This window comes from Rousettus aegyptiacus, unplaced genomic scaffold (assembly GCF_014176215.1).
Source record: "Rousettus aegyptiacus isolate mRouAeg1 unplaced genomic scaffold, mRouAeg1.p scaffold_m13_p_2, whole genome shotgun sequence".
Classification (NCBI taxonomy): domain Eukaryota; kingdom Metazoa; phylum Chordata; class Mammalia; order Chiroptera; family Pteropodidae; genus Rousettus; species Rousettus aegyptiacus.
Window position 1 is genome coordinate 98,797,890 of NW_023416295.1, and position 24,655 is coordinate 98,822,544.

General features: G+C 37.6%; 1 protein-coding gene across 5 annotated transcripts in view; it reads right to left on the reverse strand.

The window, feature by feature from the left end:
• Nucleotides 1-258: 258 nt before the first annotated feature.
• CRADD (CASP2 and RIPK1 domain containing adaptor with death domain) overlaps nucleotides 259-24,655 on the reverse strand; it is a 181,372-nt gene continuing 156,975 nt past the window's right edge. For 4 of the 5 annotated variants that reach the window (XM_016157605.2, XM_016157603.2, XM_016157607.2 and 1 more), the window contains one exon: nucleotides 259-1,027. In XM_016157605.2, the coding sequence (XP_016013091.2) occupies nucleotides 726-1,027 (302 nt within the window). In that variant the 3' untranslated portion in view covers nucleotides 259-725. The remainder of the gene's footprint in view (nucleotides 1,028-24,655) is intronic. The other variant, XR_004955889.1, reaches the window with a different exon arrangement.

The window sequence follows — 24,655 nt, forward strand, 5'->3', positions numbered from 1 at the left end:
CTAAACGCTTTAAATAAGTGGCCCAGGATTTTCTTAAGCAATTCTTTAAAGATGAATGGCTCAGGTACACGCTGGGACTTGAACTGGTCTTTGCAGGGAGCTTTAGTGTCTTGAATTTGACGCAGACACCCTGCCTGAAGAAAGTAACCATTTTCCTGTACTATCAATTCTGTTCCACAGAAACAACTACTGTAATTTTATACCCTTAATCTGTTCAATACAAGAATGAGAAAAACAAACAAACAATACTTTCTCATGAAAGGGCCACATTACATATAGTAATTCATTTTTATTATCATCATCATTATTAAGAGCAAAGTCCATAGTTCAGTTCCCAGGAAACATAAAAGTAGATTTTTTTATGTATTGGACACCTGCATGTAATGTGATAATACAGAATTTTTTTTTTGAGTCAGTATGATTTACCAATCTATTAAAAGACAACCACACAATTAAAACCTGAGCATTCAAAACAGTTCAATCTTCTAGCAATTGAAAACAATGAAGTGTCAGGCCAATGTGGAAGATCTGAGTAATCTGGCCTTTCAGGTAATGTTGACTGGAAATTCTATTTTCTCCTTTCATCTGAGGATCATTAATAAGGAAATATTCACACACACACACACACACACACACACACACACTCACTCACTCACCAAGGCACTACCTGCCCTGGGCACATATGACTTAGGGATGCACTCCCCCGTGGGGTGATGGAGGCATCATCATTCCATCATATTCTGGAGCACTGAGGGGTCCACCTCCATGGCCTGGAGGACCCTGTGCAAGCTCTGGAATGTGGCCTCCTTCCCATAGCGTTGTCTCCAGCGGATGAAGGCCTCCACCATCTGCGACTGCACGTTGTGGGGGTGGTTGGCCTTACAGCGGTAGATATCTGTCTGGGATAGTCCCAGAGACAGCACCATGGGCTCCCACTCTGGGCCCAGCCTCTGGGCCAGCTGGTTAATCTGCTGGTCTGACGGGGAGCTGTTGAGAATGTGCTGGGGGATTCCAGTCATCCAGTTATCTGGGGAGGAGAAAGGCACCAAGGTGAAAAGAGCAAGCAAAAACTTCCGACAAGCACAGACTAAAAACTGAAGGGAGAATGACATACACTTCCAAATGTCAGGGGCCGACGTTTCCTAGTCTTCTTGGGGCGCTACTCAGTATGAAGCCATATATAGGGGCTTAAGAAATACCAGTCAGCATCTATAAAAATGTTTATTATAGAAAATTTGAAGGCAAGAAAAAAATGAGTAGAAACCCCATCAGAGAAACCAACTTATAACAATTGTATCTATTTCCTTTCAGTTTTTTATATATAAAACATACATTTAAAATTACATTGTACATACTGCTTTGTAACGTGCTTTCTTCACTTCCATCTCTTTTCCCAGAGAGGCCAGGAAAGGGTTCTGGGGAATTTGGGTCCCAGTTCCCTCTGGCACTAGTCTGTGGGTGCAGGGGTGACACTCTCCTGTAGGAATGGCTAGTGCTGGAGGGTAACATGCTAAACAGAACAGCTACTCTCTCCTGATAAACCTGAATATTACCAAGAAAAGTTGCAGTTTCTAAAAGAAAGAGGAACTAAGAGGCCCACTGAGGAAAGGAAAACTTAGAAGCCATGAGGTAGCAGGTAGAGAGGACAGACAAGTTCAATGCTCCAGCACAGGCCACAAGAGGAGAGTTACCGTCCTGGCAAAACCCAGCGGAGGAAGAGAAAGCATGTGCTGAGGAGGGGCAATGAGGGAACCTGACCTCGCAGCCCAAACCTGGATTCCAGTCTCCTGGAAGCCGTTTTTTTGAGGAAGCCCGAACTTGAGTAAGTGATTATATATGTCCCCAGCAAATACAATGAGAGTGCCATCAGTTATGCAGAAGGTCTTCAGAGGAAGGAGGCTAAAGCTCAGCTCTGAACAGGAGAAGGAGCCCTGTGAAGGGACGGGAAGAGAGTGCACCCTATGCAGAAAGAACACCCTACGCATGTGCAAGAGCCCCGAGGCAGAATAACATGGCATGTTCAAGGGAGAGAAAGAAATTCACTACAGCAAAGTGCAAGGATTAAGAAGGACTCCAAATATCCTAAATTATGGTGCTGGTTACTGGTTAGGCCAGGACTAGAAGTGAGGTCTTCACATTCCTGCTTCAGACATCTGTACGATAGCACACTGCACTACACTTTCTGTCGCCAGCATCACAGGAATTCAGGTCAGTCCCACTTCACACTCACCAGCTTACTGTTTTGATTTATGAATTCAATAAGAAGGCTAAAGGCGTCCTATTAGAATAGCCGATGTGTTCCACTGCACGTGCCTTTGGCCTCGAGGCAGTTGCTAATGCCTAAGACATGAGTGTAAAATTATTGTCAAGGACTTTCTCTGGTGTTTGTCAAGATTGTAAATTTTTTTAAATGACTAAGAAGCAATTAGCATAATGATGATACTACTGACCAATATTTTATATTAATAGTAATGATTTATGATTTCTATAAAAATATGGGCTCGTTAAAAAAATTCAAGCAACACAAAGAAGTACAAAAGAGAAAACAAATCCAATACACCATTTTGAACATGACTTTATGAACACATACTGTTATAAGAATAATATAATAGCTTTATCTAAGAGTTATTTAATTTTGTTCATGTATAACAGAAGAAAAATAAGTAAAACTAAATGGCTTTCTGACCTGCGGTTAAATACTTGAAACATACACACATACACACATGCGATTTAATGCTGGGAAAAAAAACTTTATGAAAATTTAAGAAGTAAACTGTGTGTCCTTATATTAATATTCTACAACGAACATTTTATATTTCCTTTCCCTTTCCTCACACCTCCTGAATTGTTGCCTATATCATTTCTATTTTGCCAGGTGCATATCGTTGACATGCTTCTGTAATAATAATCCTCCCAACCGTTGTTTAGTCTTAAAACTACATTATAATGGTTTAAATGTTCACTAGTGTATTTTGTTATTACTTTTTTTAATCATGGCGTTTCCATTCTTGAGTCTGCTATTTTGCTTTAAGTCTTTAAAAACAATTTTATATTACATTATTTTAATATACTTTTAAATTATGAATATAATTTCATATCATTTAAATACTTTTATTCCTCTTATAAGTTCATAGACCTTGCTTATATTTCATGGTAGAGAATATTGGTATGGAGAATTCTGATACCAACTCAATCATCCTATTTTGTATGATTTGCTTTTTCTGTCTGGAGTCTATAGTACCAAAACTTTAGACCAGGGTATAGCTTGGTAATCTATCTGCTTTTCCAGGCATGTGTCATGACCTTCTGACCAAAGATTTAGTTCTTCCTTTCAAAAAAATCTTCCTGTGTCATACCTTTGCATTCTTTTTCTGCTTCATCTGCTGTATGGTTTTGCCTATCCTCCACAGCATTTTCTCCTATTGCTTTAACTCTCTATGATCCTCTCATGCCCTTTCCTCATGCCACTCATTTGATTTTCAGTTACCTTTGTTCTGTTTTTATTTTATTTTTCTTTGGTTCAAATATTGTACTGTATTTTTGTTCTCAATTTCTTGTCTTGGCTCTTCAATCTATCTCTTAAAAATCCCATTCCACCTCACATGCATTAGGATGGCTACTACGAATACAAAAAAAACAAAAAACAAAACAGAAAGTTGACTTCTGGTTAAAATGACAGAGTAAGTAAACACTATGCTCACCTCCTCCCAGGACCACATCAAAATTACAACTAAACAATAATATGATCATCATTGTGAACTGGCCAAAGACTAGCTGAACAGGAGTTCTATAAACTAAGAATATAAAGAAGCCATGTTGAGACTAGTAGGAGGGGTGAATACATGAAACAGACTGGTCCCACAACCACAGTGTGGTGGTTAAGAAATGTGAGGGATATCTTGGCTGCAGAGGTTCCCCCTGAGATGCAAGGGGTCCCAGCTTCACATCAGGCTTCCAAGCCCATGGTTTCAGTGCCAGCAAGAAGCAGTCCCACATCTGGCTGTGAAAACTGGTGGGGGATTGTGGCTGAATGAGACAGAGGGCTGCTGGAGCCCCAGGTGTTCCTCTTAAAGGGCCCACATGTGGACTTATGCACTGACGAACTCCGAACTCACTTGCTCTGAGCTCCACCACTGGGGCAGCAGCTTGAAAAGTGCCAGGGACATAAGGACAGAAACTGAATTGTCTGGCTTTGGGGTGAGGGCAGGAGGGGCAGCTTTCTCCCAGAAAGCAATGCTGGTAGACACTGTAGTTTCTTTGTTGAGCCCTTCTACCACACAGCCTGCAGGTACAGGTGGGCAATAGTCTGAATCTCCACCAACTTGGCTAACACCATTTGCCCTGCCCTGGTGATTCCCTGAGACCTTGCCCCACCCAAATCACAGGTCTGCCCAAGCTGCTTCCAATAGCTTTTCCATAAAAATGGCCTGCACAAGCTTGTACTGTGGACTTTCCTAAAATCTCTCAAAGGTTCACAAACCAAAAACAAGCAGCGTCTGGCCTCAGCATGACCCAAGCCAGGCACTAGTGGCAGCTGGCCTCAGTTCAGAGCTTAGCCTCTCCCAGGTGCCTCTAAGCACAGCACAAGTGGCAACCGTTTGCAGATCACTTTGTAACTACTACTAGTTGGCCCTGGACTAGGCATAGGCACTTGCAGTGGCTGACCCTGGCCCACATCAGAGCCCCTCCCAAAAGACCCCAGAACCAACATACCCAGTGGTTGGCTTCAGACTACACAAGAGCACCATCCAATTAGCTCCACAAATGACACATCCAAATGGTGGACTCAGCGATAGCCAGAGCCCTAATAAAGCGAATCCTGCAACGTGGGGTTGGCCCCCGCACAACATCCATAGTCACAGCCATTCCTCATAAGTCTGAGGGTCAAAACACCCAATCAGAAAAGCATAAAGAAAAAAGAATTAAAAAAAATAAGGATAGTTTAAGGGACCTCTGAGACAACATCAAGCGTACCGACATCCACATCGTAGGGGTACCACAAGAAGAGAGACAGCAAGGAATTGAAAGGTATAATGACTGAAAACTTCCTTAACCTGACAAAGGAATCCAGTAGAAATGCAGTCCCAAAGAAGATGAACTCCAAGAGGCTCACACCAAGACACATCATAATTAAAGTGCCAAAGGTAAAGACGAAGAGAGAATCTTAAATGCAGCAAGAGAGAAGCATCTAGTTACTTACAAGGGAGCTTCCATAAGACTGTCAGCCAACTTCTCAACAGAAACTTTGCAGACTACAAGGGGTTATCATGTATATTCAAAGTGATGTAAAGTAAGGAACTACGACCAAGATTACTCAACAAAGCTATCATTTAGAATCAAAGCAGAAATAAAGAGCTCGCCAGACAAGAAAAAACTAAAGGAGTTCATCACCATCAGATTAGTATTATAAGAAATGTTAAAGGGACTTCTTTAAAAAGAATAGAGTGAGAAGATCAAAATATGAATAATAAAATAGCAATGACTACATACTTATCAATAATTACTTTAAATGTAAATGGATTAAATGCTCTAATCAAAACACATAGGATGGCTGAATGGAGTAGAAAACAAAATCCATACATATGCTACCTACAAGAGACCTACTTCGGATTGAAAGATACAGGCTGAAAGTAAAGGAATGAAAAGAGATATTTCATGCAAATAGAAATAAAAGAAAAAAAAAGCTGGGGTAGCAATACCTACATCAGACAAAATAGACTTTAAAACAATAATTAAATATAACAAATATAACAAGAGACAAAGACGGACCCAGGAAATCAACTTCTGGGTATTTATCTGAAGAAACCCAAAACACTAATTTGAAAAGACATATGCATCCCTATGTTCTTTGTAGCATTATGTATAATAGCCAAGATATGGAAGCAACCTAAATGTCCACTGATAGACAAATGAATAAAAAAAGAGGTGGTACACATATACAATGAAATATTACTCAGCCATTAAAAAGAATAAAATCTTGCCATTTGCATTGACATGGATGGACCTAGAGGGTATTATGGTAAGTGAAATAAGCCAGACAGAGAAAGACAAATCTCATATGATTTCACTTCTAAAAAACAAAATAAATGAACAAACAAAACAGAGGGAAACTCATAGACACAGAGGATATTTTAATGGTCGCCAGATGGAACAGGGGTTGAGAGGATGGATAAAAATGGGGACGGGATTAAGATGTGCAGATTAGCAGTTATAAAAACAGTCAGGGGGATGTAAAGTACAGCATAGGGAATAGAGTCAATAATATTGTAATAACTAGGTATGGTATCAAATCGGTACTAGACTTTTTGGGGTGATCACTTCATAAGTTATGTAACTGTCTAATCACTATATTGTACAACTGAAACTAACATGTCAACTATAATTGAAAAATCAGAGAAATTATTAAAAAAAACAAACATGAGAAAATAAGTATTGTGAAGATGTGGAGAAATTGGAACCTTTGTGCACTGTTGGTGGGAATGTAAATGATACAGCTGCTGTAAAAAACATTATGGCGGTTAAATTAAAAATGGAATTATCTATCATATGATCCACCAATTCTGCTTCTGGGTTATATACCTGAAAGAACTGAAAGCAATGATTCAAAGAGATTTGTATATGCACGTTCATAGCTGCATTGTTCCTAAGAGCCAAAAAGTGGAAGCAGTCCAAATGTCTACCAAGGGATGAATGTATCAACAAAACATCGTATACTATACATTAGAATATTATGTGGCCTTAAAAAGGAAAAAAAATTCTGACCCACGCTACCACATGTATGAATCTTGTAGACATTATGCTAAGTGAAATAAGCCAGTCACAAAAGGACAAATACTCTATGATTCCACTCATATGAGGTATCAGAGTAGTCGAATTCTTTGAAATAGAAAGAAGAATGATGGTTGCAGGGGCCGGGAGAGGAAGAAAAGGGAAATTGTTTAATGCAGGGGTCCCCAACCCCTGATCACAGACCATTACCGGTCCGTGGCCTGTTAGGAACCAGGCCTGCACAGCAGAAAGTGAGTGGCAGGTGAGCGAGTGAAGCTTCATCTGTATTTGCGGCTGCTCCCCAGCACTAGCATCACCTCTCAGCTCCACCTCAGATCATCAGGCATTAGGATCTCACAGGAGAACCAGTCCCTGGTGCCAAAAAGATTGGGGACAACTTTTAATGGGCACAGAGTTTCAGTTTTACAAGATGAAAAGAGTTGTGGAGGTTGGTTGTACAGTAATGTAAACGTACATAATACACTGAACTGTACACTTAAAAATAGAAAAAAATGGCAAATTTTATGCTATGTATATTTTATCACAATTACAATGTTTAAAGAATCTCATTTTATCATAATTACATTGAGTTTTTATTTCTACTGAAATTTTACCGAGCTCTTCTACAGCATGAAACACTTGTGAGGTTGAGTTTTCTTGGACTGTGTTTTCTCTCGGACCAGGTTGGTTATATGTTTGTTTTTTGCAAGCCATGTTCTCTTCTTTTATTCCGCTGCTGTAGCATTTTCACATAGTTGTCATGACACCTATCTTCATCTTGCGTATACTTAATGTGATTACGTCTGTCCAAAACTTCTGTTTGCTCTCTTATAGTAAGCTGATGTATCCTTGACACACTGCTCACTTTGTAAGAGACCAGTTATCCTTCTCTCCTGAGCTACAATGCAATGTAGGCTGTTGCTTTCTGTGCAGTGCTCTGCCACGGAGGACAACTAGGATTCAGCAGCCCTGCCTTTGCTGGGGGTCCTCCGCTCTGCCCTCTCTTTTGGAAGCTGATCAAATATCATACCAGACTGTGCTCTGCCGAGCCAAGGTGCGCTCACTGCTATGGTCTCCCTCCTGTAACTCGGCACAGACACTGGGAGATGGCCTGCTCTGGATTGCCTTCCTGCCTCTGCTTTGGGTGATTCCTGACATTTACGGAGGCTGTCTACTCACCACTTCAGCCAGCTTCTTTCCAAACTTATCGGTATTAGTATGAATCCTCAGGATTTTATCTCCTGGCCTTCCTTTCCCAGTATTGCTTCTGAGGGGTCAGGGTGGGGTATTTTCTTCATTGCTTGCCACTTTTCAAAGTACATGGCCTAAAGCTGTGATCCGTTTTTTTGTTTGTCTGGTTGCTGCTGACAAATGTTTTTGTTTTAACTGCTTTTCGGTTCAGCTCATTGGGTGTTGGGGAGAGAGCATCTGTGATTCTGCTACACTCTGTCATCATTCTGACTACCGGCCAACTATTAATGCAACATATGCTTTTAGCCAACTATTGGAAGTGAAGACAGTATTTGCTCTCATTCTTCCACACTTTCAGGGTCACATATTCCTGGTGAATACTTCCACATAACTGGGAGATGGCCAAGAGTCTGACACAGGCTGGAGCAAAGATAACTGGCACAGAAGCACACCCAGCCAAAAGCAAACCGGGCCCTTGCAAGGAGAGCTTATACACATAAAGGGACAGTAACAGCTGTGTGTGCCTTTTGTCTTCTATCTGGAAAAGCATCTTTATGAGGCCCTTCTAGCGTGTGAATTCTGCTGAATATGAAGTAACTTAAAAAGGGAGTCCTAAGACTTTAGTGTTAACTCCCTAGAAAATATTGCGTAAAACCAGGTCAAGTGATAAATTAATCCGCTGTGGCCATCTGGCCACTGTTTCTCGAAGCTTGATGTGCATACCACGAGTGGTGTGCAAGATAATGTCAGGTGTTAGGTACATGGATGAACATTCTGTATCAGAAGAGTCACGCATCTATTTTAACACAACTAGAAAAGCATAAATAGCATTTCAGACTCATGATTGCAAGGAGAAAGATAAGTAAAAAGTAAATGAAAAGCAGATATCCAATGACAAAATAGTAAATAAAAGGAAAAGCAAATTTTGAAATAAAAAGTAAGTTTAAATAAAAGCATTAAATTAGTGGCACAGGTGGTACGAAGATATGGTAAAAATTATATAAGTAGAACCCAAATGACCGAAGTTTGGGAAGCCCAGTGTTTCTCGACAAGGGCACCAGTGGCGTTTCAGGCAGGACACTCCATTGTGCGGGGCTGTCCCCAGAGCATCGCAGAGACTTGAGCATTAGAGACGTGCACCTCTGACGTGGTAGTAACATCCCTCAGCCCAGCCTGAGCACACATGTCCCGGTGAGGCAGTGATACGCCTGGTTAGGAACCACCAGATACTGTGACACAAGAATATCTAACCTAGGTTTTGAAATCCTAAGCAGGCAGTTAAATGCTTTCGATATTGACAAAATGTTCTCCCTTATATAGACCCTAATTCTGTCATGCAACCCTTTAATCACATTCTCACTGAAGTTGAAACTCACATGTTTCAAAAGGATCAACATTCTCTGACAAACCCATCTGTCACAGTGAAGCCAAGGATCCATTTGAAGAGATGAACATTCCCACTCTACAAATCCCCCATCTACCTATTTACCTTCCTGCCCCTCTAGTCCCCCATCTTTGTAGTTACTACATGAATGAAAGCTGCATAGTGTTCCCCTCTCCTTCTCCAACTATATCTTCTTCCTTCATTCATACTTATCAATAGCTGCTCTTGCCTCAAACCTAAAAGCCTGCTTTCCAGTTCCTGCTGCATTTAGAGTCAGGTCTAAAGACTCACACAACTTTTCTGTTTCTTATATGATATTGCTGTCTCCCAAGCTCCTTATGGGCGGACACTTCTACTTGTGTGCCCTCCTTTTCCAACTCTTAACCCCTTGCTGAGCACAAAATGGAAGACAATGTATACTTTTTCAGTAACTGACTATATTTTTAAAACAAAAAGTTCCTCCAAATCAAGTTTCTGAATCACCCAACAAATCTCCGTGTGGACAGCACTCCCTCATCCGTGTTGGCTGGGGTGGGTTCTCTGAGTGAAGGAGAGTCCACAGGCCCAGTGTCCTGTATCCTATGAAATGTGGCTACCTTTAATGGTGACCTGAGGAGAGGACCCGTACAGGGTTCAAGAGCACAGTTCAGAGACTGAAGACCATGGAGTTAAGGAGAGGCACAACGGACATGTAAATAGCTGCTAGGAGAGTCGGATAAATCTGACTCTGCAGTCAGGGGTCTAGAAAAACAGAAAGGTTTTTATAACTATAAAACTCCTTTTGAACTTCTGTTATTCTATGATATAGCTGGAGATGTTAACTGGAGAATTCACATACACATTTTTTCTAAGTGACTCAGTTGGACATGGGGTAGCACTTTAAAAAACTATACACATTCCTTTGGAAAGTCTGGTAATATATGAGCCTCCCTAACTCACTGCTGCAGCGAGCCACGTCACTGATGGAAGAGTCACATGCTTCCGGTTTGCTCGACCCTCAAACAAAGTTAAGCTAAGAGATTTTTCCCTTCTAGTGAAGCCATTTTTTAGGAGTGAAAGGCTAACATTTAAGGCTTCTGCTCAGGTCAAATCCACCAATGTTCCATTGAACAAGTAGAATATGGGGCCAAATCCAGGAATAATAGGACAGAGAATTAAATCTCACAGGTAAGGAGAAGTGAAAATTTGCTGAGCAGTAATCTATGAGCACTCATAAGTGTACCAATAAATTTTAAAAATCTAGATGAAGTGATACCTTACTGAGAATATCTAAAATGTCAAAATTGAGAATATATAAAATGCAGAAAGGAATGGAAAACTTGAACAAACCAAAGTAACATGGCAATCAAAGCCCACTCTTGCTAAAGAGCCCTAGGCCCAGATGGTTTTACAGGTGAGCTCAACCAAATGTTCATGGGACATTTAATTTTCTATCTTATTTAAGTTTTTCCAGAAAATAGAAAAAACAAAAACTTTATAGTCTATTGTATTAGGCTACTATACTTTTTATTCCAAATAGGACAAAGAACATACAAAGAAAATTACAGGTTCATTTGGTTACGCATTTTGATGCAAAAATTCTAAATATTAATGAATTGTGTAAAAAAAACCTATTTAAAATAATAGATGGTGAACAAGTAGAATTTATGCCAAGATTACAATAATTTTAACATTATAAAAATTTATCAATTAATTCAACATAGCAATAGCCTAAAGAGAAAGGTCATTATCTTAAACAATGCAAAAAAGAATTTGATACAATTTAACAACTATTTATAATTTTTTAAAAAGATTTCTTTAAAAATTAGGAATATGGGGAACATTTTTAACTTGGCAAAGATTGTAAAAGCCTTCCATAAGCATTTTATTTAATGGAGAACTTTAAAATGTATTCACTTTAAGAATGAGAACAAGATAAGAATATCCATTACCACCATTACTGTTGAACACAGCAGTGGAGGGAAATCCTGACCAATATTATAAAGAATGAAAAAGAAATTAGGTATAAGCATTTGAAGAGAAGAGATGAAACTAATACTATATCCAGACTATATGATCTAATACATAGAAAAAAACCCAGGATCAGTAGATAATCCACTAAAACAAATAGGAGGGTTGAACAAAATTTCCAGATAAAAAAGATCAACTTAAAACAAAAAGTAAGTAAAATAGCATTTCTATGTTCTAGCAATATCAACTATAAGATATAAGGAAAAATAAAATAAGCAATGAAAATCAAAAGGTATCTAGAAATTAAATTATGCAAAGATCATAAAAGAGCTCTATGGGAAAAAATGTAAACCTTTATTAGAACACATAAAGTGAAATAATAATAAATGGAGAGTCATTCTTGGGTTGAGTAGGATGACATTATTATAACATAATAATTCTTGTAATAATTAAAATTTCATGATGGGGAAAGGAGAGACTTTCTCCAAACTGGGGAAAACTACTTAATTATATAAATAAGAACAAAACTGGGCTTTCAGATCACGCCATAAACAATAACGGATTCCACGTGGATAAAGGCCCACATATAAAGGCGAAAATATAAAGTTAATGGAAGACATTGTAGGAGTATCTTTGTAACCTGCAGTGGGAAGTGACTTTAAATTCATACCCAAAAGATGTATTTTTTACATCAAAATTAAATATTTCTGCTCAGCAAAGGAGACTGTGATCCAAGTTGACAGAGCAAAATTAGTAAAAATAGGTGTTAACACTATTTAGACTGTATAAGGTACCTGTGAAACCCACGGGAAAAGGTAACGACCTCCACAGGAGGGAGAAGGGCATGGGCAGGCAACTCAGATGAAAGGAAATGCAAAGGCAAGCATAAGAAGATACTCTCAAATTTAGGCATTTACCCAAAATGATAAATCGCTTAATGTTCATAGAAATCTATACAATACCAAGTTTGGGCTGAAATGTGGAAATGTAAGGAACTTTATTCACTGCTGGCGGGAATGAAGCCTGGGCATCCATTCTAGAGAAGAAGCTGGCAGCATGGGTAAAATTGAATACAGTTTACAATCTTGTTCCTGGGTTTATGTACCCAAGAAAAATCTGAAAAAAGACCCATGAGGGGCGTGTATAAGGTTGTTTGTGCATAGTTACATTATTTGTGTTAGCAAATATACATTTATTTTATAACTCAGTAATCCTGTCTGGGGTTTATATATCCCAGAAAAATTCTCATATAGATCCATGAGGGGTCATATATGAGGTTGTTTATAACAGGTAACACAATTCAAAGAAAAGAGCTGGAAACAATCTAAGAGCTCACTACTAGGGGAATAGATGAATAAATATGAAGGAGCACATAGGGAATGCCAGGCAGAGTTAGAAAGGATGGACTATATCAAAAATGTAAGAAAAAAAATGAAATCTACATCAATGAAAAATTTAAAATATATGTCCAAAACAATGCCATTTACAAACACACACACACAAAAGACTGTCTAGCCAACAGAACTGTTGGTTATAGGAGGAAAGGAAATGCGGGGGGGAGTGGCTGCCAGGCTGAGAGAGCTAAACTGACTCTCCACCTCCCAGGGCCCACATGTTAACTTTGGTCCCTGAGTGCAATGGCTGGCAGAGAAATCCCTTTGACTCAGAGACTGGCTGCCTAGAAATGAAAGAAAAGCACCCTGAAAAGAAAACCAATTAGAACCCCTTGTTCTGTTAGATAATCACAGAGAACAATCTGATCCTCACCGAGAGGTGCAGAAATAAACTGTTTGGTCTTTCTAAAAGTGATTTCCAAGATGATGAAGTGACAGCCTACTCCAAATAACAAGGTCATGTTGCAAAATACATGTAAATCATATTTACTGTAATGGAAAACTTGATTTGACTATCAAGTCCATAAAAGGTCAACAACAAAATTGTTAGCAATAATTGAGTTCACACTGAATTAAAAGGTAGGAGGTAGGGTGGACACAGCTCTGGGCTAAGAACGAGCAGGCCTGGATACTATCTAAATTTGAACCTGCCACTAGCTAGTCATTTAGCCTCTTTGATTGGTTTCTCATTTGTAAAAGGTAAAGCCAGATGACTTCCAAGGCTTCATTTAGATATAACATGTTATACTATCTTTTTTAAAAGCAATTTCATTTTCTATAGATCTTATGTTTTTCGACTTCTCATTATCAACAATTATTCATTTATTGTAGTCTCACTTTTTCCTACATGTGTTCTAAGATAAAACAAAGACTTTTGGTGTTTTTGTAATGGTTTTTTGCTTGTTTGTTTCTGCCTTATGAAAATCACTCATGGAAATCTATCCTTCCATTTTGCAAAAAACAGTGATGCGACTGCTGACACAGTAAATGTTTCGAACCAGTATAAAATTGTTTTTAAGTTCACGTTGCTGGGCCCTTCATTTTTCTCACATATTCTTATGGACCTGACACAACTCTATCGGTTTGCCATTCAGCTTGCTTCTTGAAAACACCAGCCAGCCTGGAACCTAAGGGCCTTGCACTAGCTGGTTCCTCTCCCTGGAACAGTCTTCTGCTAACTCCCTCCATTAAATATGACTTCTCGGTGGGGCCCCCTCTGATTGCCCTATTCTCAATCACAACTCTCATTCCACTCTGTAATCCCCCTTATCCACATATCACCTTCTAACATATTTATTATCTATTTTATGAACATGCTATATTTGTTGTTGATGACTGCTCCTACTCCACACATTCATTCCATCCCTGCTAGAATCTAAGCTACTCACAGGGGAAAGCTTTGTCAGTTTTGTTCGATAATGTACCCCGGGTACCAAAAATAGTCCCTAGCACATATTAGGCACTCACTACATAAATGAATATTATTAGGTAAATGAACAAATTAAAATAAATAATCTATTATAATTATAACATAGCTCTTTTCTGTATGCCCAGAGTGTTACCAAGTGCTCTCACTTTTAGTTTTCTTAGCATTTAAAAACCAAAAAAATTATCTAGCATAACCTAGGCATGGGTAGAAAATAAAAAATGGAGACTATAACAGCAAAATTTGTTGAGGTTAAAGGTAGGCAGCTACCTACTTTCCGTACTGAATTCAGTGGCAATGAACTCCTCTCTCACAAATCCAAGTTTAAATTGAAGAAAGTTAGAAACACAGACAGACTCCAAGATGGCTTCTGGGTAAAAATGGCAGTGAGGACTGATCTCAGAGGCTCCATCCCCACAATACCATGAAAATGAACAAAAGGTAAGAAAAAGAAGCCATCGAAAAAAGATGGCAGAATCACCCTCCAGTTCCTACCTCCCTGGAGCTGTATCAGTCTTCGATGAAACTCCACTCTGATATCCTCAAATCTGGAGAGGAATAATTAATTAAGTGGGTTTTCTTATGACATTTTCTCTTCTGACTTTAGTAGATTGGGGATGGTGACTGCTACATGGAGTGATGGGGATATCACAAATGTGAACAACGAAGTGGGCACTCCCAGACAGAAGTGACAAGACCTTTTACAGGGCACAGGTGTTACAATGTGGCCCACACATAAAATGAGCTTATCCAGCCACACTCACTCCTCTTCCCCGACTCCTCCATGGGCATGTGCCCTTTAAGCTGAAGAGAGTGGACAGAACAGGAAATATCCAGCCCTTGAGTAGCCACAAACAGGAGCCAGAAGGGTGTCGACGAGACACCACTCAGTGTATCAGAGCACCAGAAGCTGAATAGAGCTGCCCAAACATGAGCAAGATGGAATGAAATGGCACAGCAACTGAGAAACATTATTTGTTCTAAGTCACTAGTCACAAGTGACTTAAAGGGAACACTATGTGGAACAAAACCGACAAAAAAAATGCATGATTCCCAAAGAATCAAGGAAAGTATGTTGTCACAGAACAATTTAAGAGCATAACAGAAATATGACTATTGTAAAACAAAAGGTTAACAATGAGATAATCGAATAAATAAATTTTTAAAAAGAAGCTTGTCATACTAAAATGATAAATTTAGGGGCAAAAGAAGAGCATTGTGAAATCAATAAATAAATCAGAAAACACCAAGAAACAGAACTTACATGATTCGAAATAAAATTATTTTGAAAGGCTTGAAGTTATCAGAGATAAAAGGCAGAATTTAAAGCAGAGAAAAATTATAATAGATATAGAGGAGAGAAAAATACAGTCCATTCAAAGGTTAATAATGAAGTAGAAAACTTCAGCTCAAAGTACTCAAAAATCTAATACAAGAAAATATCTCTAAAATGAATAAGCTTCAGAATCTCTAAGCTGAAAGAACGCACTCTCTTTTAGAAAAAAAAAAATTATACAGAATAATCAACTGTGAGACATATTCTGGCTAAATAATTGAATTTCCAGTTCCAAAAAATGATTCTTTAAGCAAAAAAAAAATAAGTTGACTATAAGGAGGAGAAAGTCAGTTAAATTTTTCAACAGTACTTTAAATTCAAAAGATAATGATGCAATTCCTCTAAAATTCTCAGGGGGATAAAGTATAATCTCTAAATATTATTCCTAGCCAAGATGATTTACAAAAGTAATCAGTAGATATTCTTGATTGTGAAAACAGCTCAAGAATTTACCATTCTGAGTCCTCCTTTAAAAGTCTTGACCATCTAGTGGTCAGTGCCATGACTAAAATAAAAAGATCAGGGTGGGCAGGGGAAATGGTTTGCTTCAGATGCAGGCGATAAAGAATGCATTGTTTATAGAGAATTTTAAAAACAGAAACAAAAATACTAAAACTCAGTCTGTTTTTCCTATCACCCTGTACCAACAATTCTAAGCAACGCAAATGATAAAATATCTTTTCTTTCTGGAGTGGAATGCTCCTCCACCAGATAGGTTCCCCTAATGCCTTTGACCAGCTTCTCGATATCAGTAATAGGAAAGTCACAGTAAAAAAAATCATTACTGGACATTGAGTTTATTTAAATATAAAGCTAATTTTAAACACGTGAACAGAACATAATGTTATATATCTTAATTATATGAAAATAATAATATAACTACTCAAAATCAAGGCTAGATTATAGAATTAATATAAATATTATATACCTTGACTGTATGAAAATAACTGTAACTAACCAAAATCTAGAAAAAGAAAGGCAAGAGGGAGAATGCCTATGATCTCATTTATCATGGCAGGGAGGAAGTCAATACTGTCTGAAATAGAGATGGCAGCAGTCAGGATAAGCTAAGTAATCTATGGTGGGAAACAAGCCCTAAATCTCACTGACTTAACAGAACAAGAGTTCATTTCTAGCTCACATGCCCTCCACTGTAGGCCCAAATGGCTCTTCAGGGCAGCACCCTCATGAGCTGGTTCTGCATTTTATACTACACTGATGTTATACTTCTCCACATTCATCCATGCTCACCAAGACAGGGAAAGAAAAGGTAAGAGATTAGAGATCCAGCAATTAAATACATCCATCCATAAGTGACCTTGGTCATTTCTGCTCACATTTGCAGCTAAAGCTAGTCACAAGGTCACACCTAACTTGAAGGGACTGAGGAAATAGAATTCTCCTATATCCCCAAATGGGGAGAGAACTGCAATAATGTCTACCAAAAATATATAGTTGGAGAAAAAGAAAAACCAAAACCAAAAACATCAGGTTCTTCATCACCTCCTTTCTTAACCTCAGAAAGAAAAAAAAAATAACATTTCTTACTATGAAAAAAATGTTTATCCAAAGTTCAGTAATTTTTTAATTTTCACTTTTTCTTTTCCCCCAAATTCAAATAAAATTAAATGTACTGGTTTTTAAATTTAAAAATTAGCATGTATCATATGATTGCACATTTATGAAATCGTTTTCCATCCATCCACCCATCTATCCATCCATCCATCCATCCATCCATCCATCCATCCATCCATCCATCCATCCAGAACATCTACAAATATGCTTAGAGAGATGTCTGACAGAACATTCACTTAATGAGGTTTATTTCTGAGTGACAGGATTTGTGATATTTTTCATTTTTGCTTTTTTATATTCCTTGGATTATTTATAATGAGATGTATCATTTTGATAAACACAGTAGAGTCATCATTAGAATATGGATGACTCTGAAATATTTGACCTTGTACTATTAAGCCTTAAAAGTAATGGATGGTAAAAAGAGAGAAACAGTTTTTACATTGCTATAGAAAAAGAAAGGGAATTAAAAGAGGAGGAAAATGTGATATTTATAATCATTATACATTTTTTGAAATTACAAAATGGGTACCTGCTGATAGCTTCAGGCCATGTAGCTGTATAAAGAATACACATTTCTGTTTTACCAATTTTTAAAAGTCTTTTATATCTTATTTAGAATAGCTGACATAGTTCAGTGATGATACAAGTCAGTCCTATTCAGTTGTTTATTGAGTTTAATAGAGGTGCTTTATAAAAATAGAGTTGTTTTTTCTTATTTAAAAAATATAAACATTAAATACAAAGGTACAATTAATGAACTGAAGAGAAAAAAATAATAACTTCTAATCAGAGCCGATATTCATTAGGCACAGTGGGGATGGTGTCAAGAACTCATAATAGTTTTTGGGACCTAAGAAAATATTTTAATCTCTTTTCAAATCAGAAGAAAAAGACATTTTAGGTCAAAGAAAATGTTTGACTATATAATATTATATATTCGTCTTAATATCAACAGTCATAAACTATGATTTTCAACATTTTTTTTTTTTATGGAAGAGGGGACCCACAAAGATGCCAGTGCCTTCAGACCATGAAAATCATAATGTGGCCCTGTTTCTAATAATTCATTGGCAGATGGCAAAAATCACTTGGGGAAACTACCTTTTGAAATTGAAATCGGTACAGCAGTTGAGAGATAAAATTCCAAAGTGCCTTGTCAGTTACTCAGAGTGCACAGATGACTAATATAAATGCTCACCACTAATGACAGACAATACTGTTTTTTTCACGAGCTATCAGCAAACAACATCAAAGAGTCCTTTATATTAAAGGTATATTGTATGGATATAAAATTTTGAGCTTTCCTTTTTTCTAAATAGGAACATGAATTCTTTAATCACATTATTTCCTACAGATGATTGTTCTCCAAATTTTCAAAATATTAAAAAATTACTTTACTTTAGTCTGTAAAATCAAATACATCAATTTTTAAATTGAAACCCAAACTAAAAAAAACAAGCTGGCCCTGTGGTCTCTTGATACTATCTTTGCTGCTGGTTCATGGGCAGTTAAGAGGAAAGAGAAAATTAGTTTAAGAAGCTTCAACTGCATATTGAAGCTATAAAATAACAACTGATTGATTTAAGTTTTCCTTATAAGTCCTAAACCTACTTAGAAGAAGGATAAGGTTATCATTAAGGAGTGCTAACAGGCATCAAAAGTACATTCCTTTGATGGAGTTCAGCTGGGTTGAGTGGCTTGGCAATAAGACCAAAGAAAAAAAGGAAGAAGGTTACATAAATTTGCCAAGCAAAATCTTTCAAAGTTATAACACAACAATAATCTTAAAAATAACTTTCAGGACTCTTATCAGCAACCTAGGGAGAGAGACAAAAGGTTTTTTTATTTTTTATTTTTTTAATTTGATGGCTTCCCACAACTGGAAGGAACAATGAATGTAGTGACTGACATAATAAAGAATCAAAATAGCAGCATTATTCACAGTGGCCAGGACATGGAAGCAACCAAAGTGTCCTACGAGAAATGATCGGCTAAAGAAGCTGTGGCACATATATACAATGGAATATTACTCAGCCATAAGAAGAGATGAAATACTGCCATTTGCAACAACATAGATGGACCTCGAGATAATCATGCTAAGCAAAATAAGCCAGAAAAAGTTGAAAAACCGCCTATTATTTATATGAGGGATATAAACCTAAAAGCAACAAACAAACAGGACAAACAGAGACTCATGGACATGACAACAGATTAGTGGTTACCAGAGGGTGGGAGGGAGGTAGAAGAGGTCAGGGAGTCAAATATGTGGTGACATTAAAGAATTAAAATAAATTAATTTTTAAAAAAAGAAGAAAAAAGGGAAAAAAGAATGTGAATAGATTGACGGAATAACACTAACAAAATTTAATTTGTTTGGGGATAAATGTGACATCTTCCCAAGCTTAAAAAATCAATCATAAAGATACAGATTGTTTTCACATTATCTTAAATGCACTTTTGGAGAAAAGGTCCATTATGTTTTAATTGACTGCAAATGCAATATGACCCTTGCAAAAAAATAATAATAATAAATACAAAAACAAAAACAAAAAAACCTGAGTCCCAACACATAAATCTGGAATAAAGGACAAGGGAAATGACCGTCTCACAGAATTCTCATTAGAGAGACCCCCTCCAAATCAATGACCTGACTGCACATTATATGGACAGGCAAAGCCTGAATGCAGGATATGGCCAAAGGCATTTACCTGCAAGCACATATGTACTCAGTGAGAAAGCATTTGACATCTGCCACAGTGCACTCTGAGCTCTAACAAGGTGAGGATTGTGTTTGTCTTATTCAGAGTGAGGACCTAGCACATGTTTGGTACATCACAGCTCCCAAGAATTATCTTTTAAGACTTTTAAAATGTATGGAGCAGTTGCATTTTGTGCAGGAGACACATTCAGAAGATCTCACAAAATAAGGGACTAAGCAAAGCACAGCAGCAAGGCCATGTAGCAATAGCTAAGCTCAGGAGAGAATTCCACGTGGCTTCGAAATTGTGTGATTCTTGGCAAAATTTTAATTTTCTAGGATTTGCATTATTTCAAATTTTGTGCCTAAAATGAGACTTCGATAATAATTTTTATCGACTCATTGAAATATGCCTAATTTTGCATAAAATGCATTGGCACTATGAGGATAGATACTTTTAATTCAGAAAATATTAATTGAGACCTACCACGTTGACAGGTACTTTTTTGTGTTAATGATACAGCAGTGGACAAATTTAGCTATTTATATAAATTGTGTGCACTTTGTGAAAAGCACCTCCGTGGAACTTAGGGCTTGAAAACTATCATCTAAACCAATTCATTCAGTTAACCAATGAAGGGAATAAAATCAAAAGAATTAAAGTCACTCTCACAATCAATTGGCGAAGGAGCTTGGAAGAGAGTGATCTACAGATGCCTATCCTGGCAGGTATTCAGGGCCCGCTTTTAGTTGCAAGTGAGTAGCTTAAGTTAACAATCTGGAGGCACATACGAAAGGATCTCAGAAATAACATAGGGTCATCATTAATAAATATTCTTTTAATCTTGTTAACATTCTCAAAAATAAAAACTTTTCTAGATTTTTTCTGTTTTTAACCAAAAACTTATTTTAAAACTATACATGTATATATCAGAAGCACATGCATGTACGTGTGTATGAAACTGAAAGAAAAATTTTAACAAAACAGAAAATATTTACCTTTACCATATGCTATCCTATTTTACTTTAATCCCGATTAGCAACCACTAAATTGATTTCATGTTCCATTGATGGACAGCAACCAGAAGTTTGATGAACACTGTTCTAGTGTACATTCGGCTGGCTAATTTCTACTCTATGTTCAATAATTAGCTCACATGTCACTTCCTTGGAGAAGACTTCCAGGACTGCTCCAAGCATACTCATCCATGTCCTTCTTTAAAGCCTGAAGTGAGTGACAGTGACGATACAGGGAAGAGCAGATTCAGGAGAGAAGAGGAGATGGCGCTGGAACGTCTCTCTAAGCCACAGCTAAGCCCCACACTGGAGCATAGGGCAGAGAAGGTCTTCCCAACTCTCGTTCCCAACCCACCATATATTGTTCAAATAAATCCTTTAGGATGCCGATGAAAGAGCCGACCCTGAAAGCAAATAAAGGAGCCCATCTATCAGAGGCAACGCACCGGTACCAGGGGATTGAATTTGGCCCAAAGATATGCTTCATTTGGCTTGTGCAATTCAAAAAACCAGAGACAGCTTTTGAAAATTAGTGGGTTTCACAAAATTCCAGATTTGTGGCTTTGCTTGTCAGCTCCCCAGCATCATCCTCATGCTGGTTACCCCCAATATCCACTCTCTCCCACAATGTATGTGAAAGCCCAGTTGCCAAGCTACTTTCCCACAGCCAGGACTTCTCAAGCCCTACAGGTGTTTGATTTGTGAGTCTATACCAAGCAATGAGAGAAAAGGATGTAGACTACAATAGTCTAATACTTGGTGAATGAGCCTCCAGCTCATCTGGGGAAAGGAAGAGAACATAGCAAAAAAGACCATTCTTACTGAAAAATGTACAGACTCTCCCAAGTAACTGTGGGATGAAAGGCTGCTTGAGAGAATCATCTATATTCTCCTTCTCCCTCTAGGAGGAGATGAAAAAAAAAGGGGGTGGGGAGTAGATAGATTCATAAGAAATAAGGACCAGAATTAGAACATTTTATTTTTCCTGTATCCTTTGCCATTGAATAACACCATTTTGCACAGGTGAGGTTTCAATATACTTGGAAGCAAGGCTGTGGAAAATTTTTTAAATGCTGTATTTGGTCTCAAAAATTCTAGTTGTTCAGATATAAAAATGATGTCTGTGTACCTTCCACTCATGGACACATTTTTATGAATGCCCCAAAACTCTCAATCAAAATTCCAGTATATTTTTAAATTGATATTGACAAGCTAAATCTAAAATTTATAAGGCAAATGAAGGAACTAGAAGAGCCAAAATTATTTTTAAAAAAGTTGGAGAAATTATACTATCTTATTTCAAGACTTACTCTAAAGCTAAAGAAATGAAGACAGTATAATATTAGTGAAATGAGAGACAAACAGATCAATGGAACAGCAATAAAGTTCAGAAACAGACCTATACACCTACATGGAAAACTGATTTTCAACCAAGGTGCCTAAGCAATTCAGTGGAGAAGGGATAAGTCTTTCCAACAAAAGATACAAAAATAATTGGTTATCCACATGCATGCACAAAAAAAAGAGAACTTCAATCCATACCTCCTACCACATACAAAAATTAACTCAAAATGGATCACAGACCCAAATAAAAAACCTAAAACTACAAAACTTCTAAAAGAAAACAAAGGCAAAAAACATTTGCAAACTCAGGTTAGGCCATTTTCTTAGAAATGACACCAATAGCATGGTCCATAAAAGTGCAAATTGATGAACTGATGTCATCAAAATGTAACTTCTGCTCTTTGAAAGGCACTGTTAAGAGAATGAAAAGACAAACTACAGACTAGAAGAAAATATTTGCAAATAATATATTTTATAAAGGACTTACATGTAGTATATACAAAGAATTATCAAAGTTTAATAAGAAAACAAAAACTCAATTTATAAAAGGGCAAAGGTTTGGCAGTCTCTCATGAAGTTAAACATATACCTACCACATAATCTAGACATTCCACTCCTACATGTAAACCAAAGAGAAAAAGAAGCCTATAGCATACAAAGACTTGTACATGAATGTTCACAGCAGCTTTATTTGTTCATCAACAAGTGACATAACAAAAAAAAACCACAGGTGTTCATCAACACAGGTGTTCATCAACAGGTGACATAAAAAAAAAAGAAAACTGTTGCATATCTGTATAATGAAATACTGTTCTATAATATGAAGGAATAAAATATCGACACACACTTCAACATGAATAAATCTAAAAATGATTATGCAGAGTGAAAGAAGCCAGACCAAAAAAAGAGAGCACTGTATACAACTGTTTCTATAAAATTCTAGGAAAAGAGATTAAAGCATAATGACAGAATGCAGATCAACGTTTGCCTGGGGACTGGAATGACAAGAAGGAACTACAAAGGGGTTTGAGGAAACTTTGGAGGTGATGGATATGTTCATTATTTGATTGTAGTGATAGCTTCATAGGTGTATACATGTGTCAAAATTAATCAAACTGTACACTTAGTGCAGTTTATTGCATGTTAATCATACCTCAAAACAAACAAACAAATAAAATGAAAAGAACACTCAGTTTGCTGTCCACCTCTTGTTTTCTGACCCCATGTCACTGCTAGGTCCTCCTTCCTAGATTTTCCCATAGCACTGAATGCTGGTCCCATTGCAATAGTTATAAGACAGTATAGTTTTAATCTAATTATTAAGTTGAGCCACACAAAACTGCCAATGTTCTATCATTTCTGATCTTAAAAATGGTGGCTTCACATGCCTCAACCTAGATCCTTGCTTGTCAATTGTACCTGACAGTGAGCTCTCTGAGGTCCAAGGAGGGCCTGGCCCAGAGATGTTTGCTGAGTGAATGTGCTGCCACTTTGGAAATCCTTTTCTCTCCAGCTATACCCCCTCTCTGTTGGGTCATTACAAGCATCTGAGGAAAAGGCTCTGGGGTCCTGTCTTTACAGCTTCATCCCTTTTATCCACTTAAAAATCACTTAAAACACCCTTTACTATAAAATCTCCTTTTTGCATAATTTTAAAACTTCCCATCTGAAAATGATCTTTCAAAAGCAAGAGAAACACAACCCCTAGGTTGCTGGAAGCAGAGGATGTAGCTTTGAAAATGTAAAAAGTATAAAACATTTAAAGTAACCATAAATCAAAGTAAAACTCTGATTCTAGACATCTCTCAGAGGAAAAATTCCAGAGGCTGCAGTACTTTAAAATAATATCATGTGCTTTGGCCCCCCGCCTTGGCTGCTTCTCCCTTAGAACAACAAAAAGAACCATGCCAGCTGTTAAAGGCAGCCTTATTATATAATGCAGTTAATCTCACATATTCTTCCCTATGGGACTTAACCCAAGTTTCACAGTGGTCTATTTTATTTAGCATTGATAGTTTTATTCGTTTCTTATTAAAGAGATCTTTCCACAAAATTGGCCGCTCTCTCAGCTTGGCTTGAGAAGGATATCTGAATTAAAAATCTGTGCAACAAATGGACCTCAGTTACAACGAATATCTCTGGCTTCAGAAGTTCCTCACAGAGGCAGGTGTCAAGCTTGTTACTAAGTTCCTGGCTTTCAGATTTTCCTGAAGACACTTTAGCCCTCCTATCTATGCACTTCGTAGGCGGAACAGAAAAGAAAAGCCCAGAGCTCCATAAATACTAGTCAGATTGTGGGGATGTATTTGCCTCATTTTTTGTCCATTTAAAAAGAACTGTACTTTTATTTCTCAGTGGAAAAAACAATACCATCTGGCAGATTTGAGAAGGAGAGAGGAGACATGCCGTATTGCTGACATGCTCACCCTCCTGTATATGTGGGGTCCTAGGCAACGAAGGGTCTGAGAGGTAAAGAGAGATGCACCCGACAGCCTGTTCACCTCTACTTGGTGTGGTGGCTTTTTCTTTATGCAAAAGGGGTTGAGAAAGGGCTGCACAGAAGAGGTTC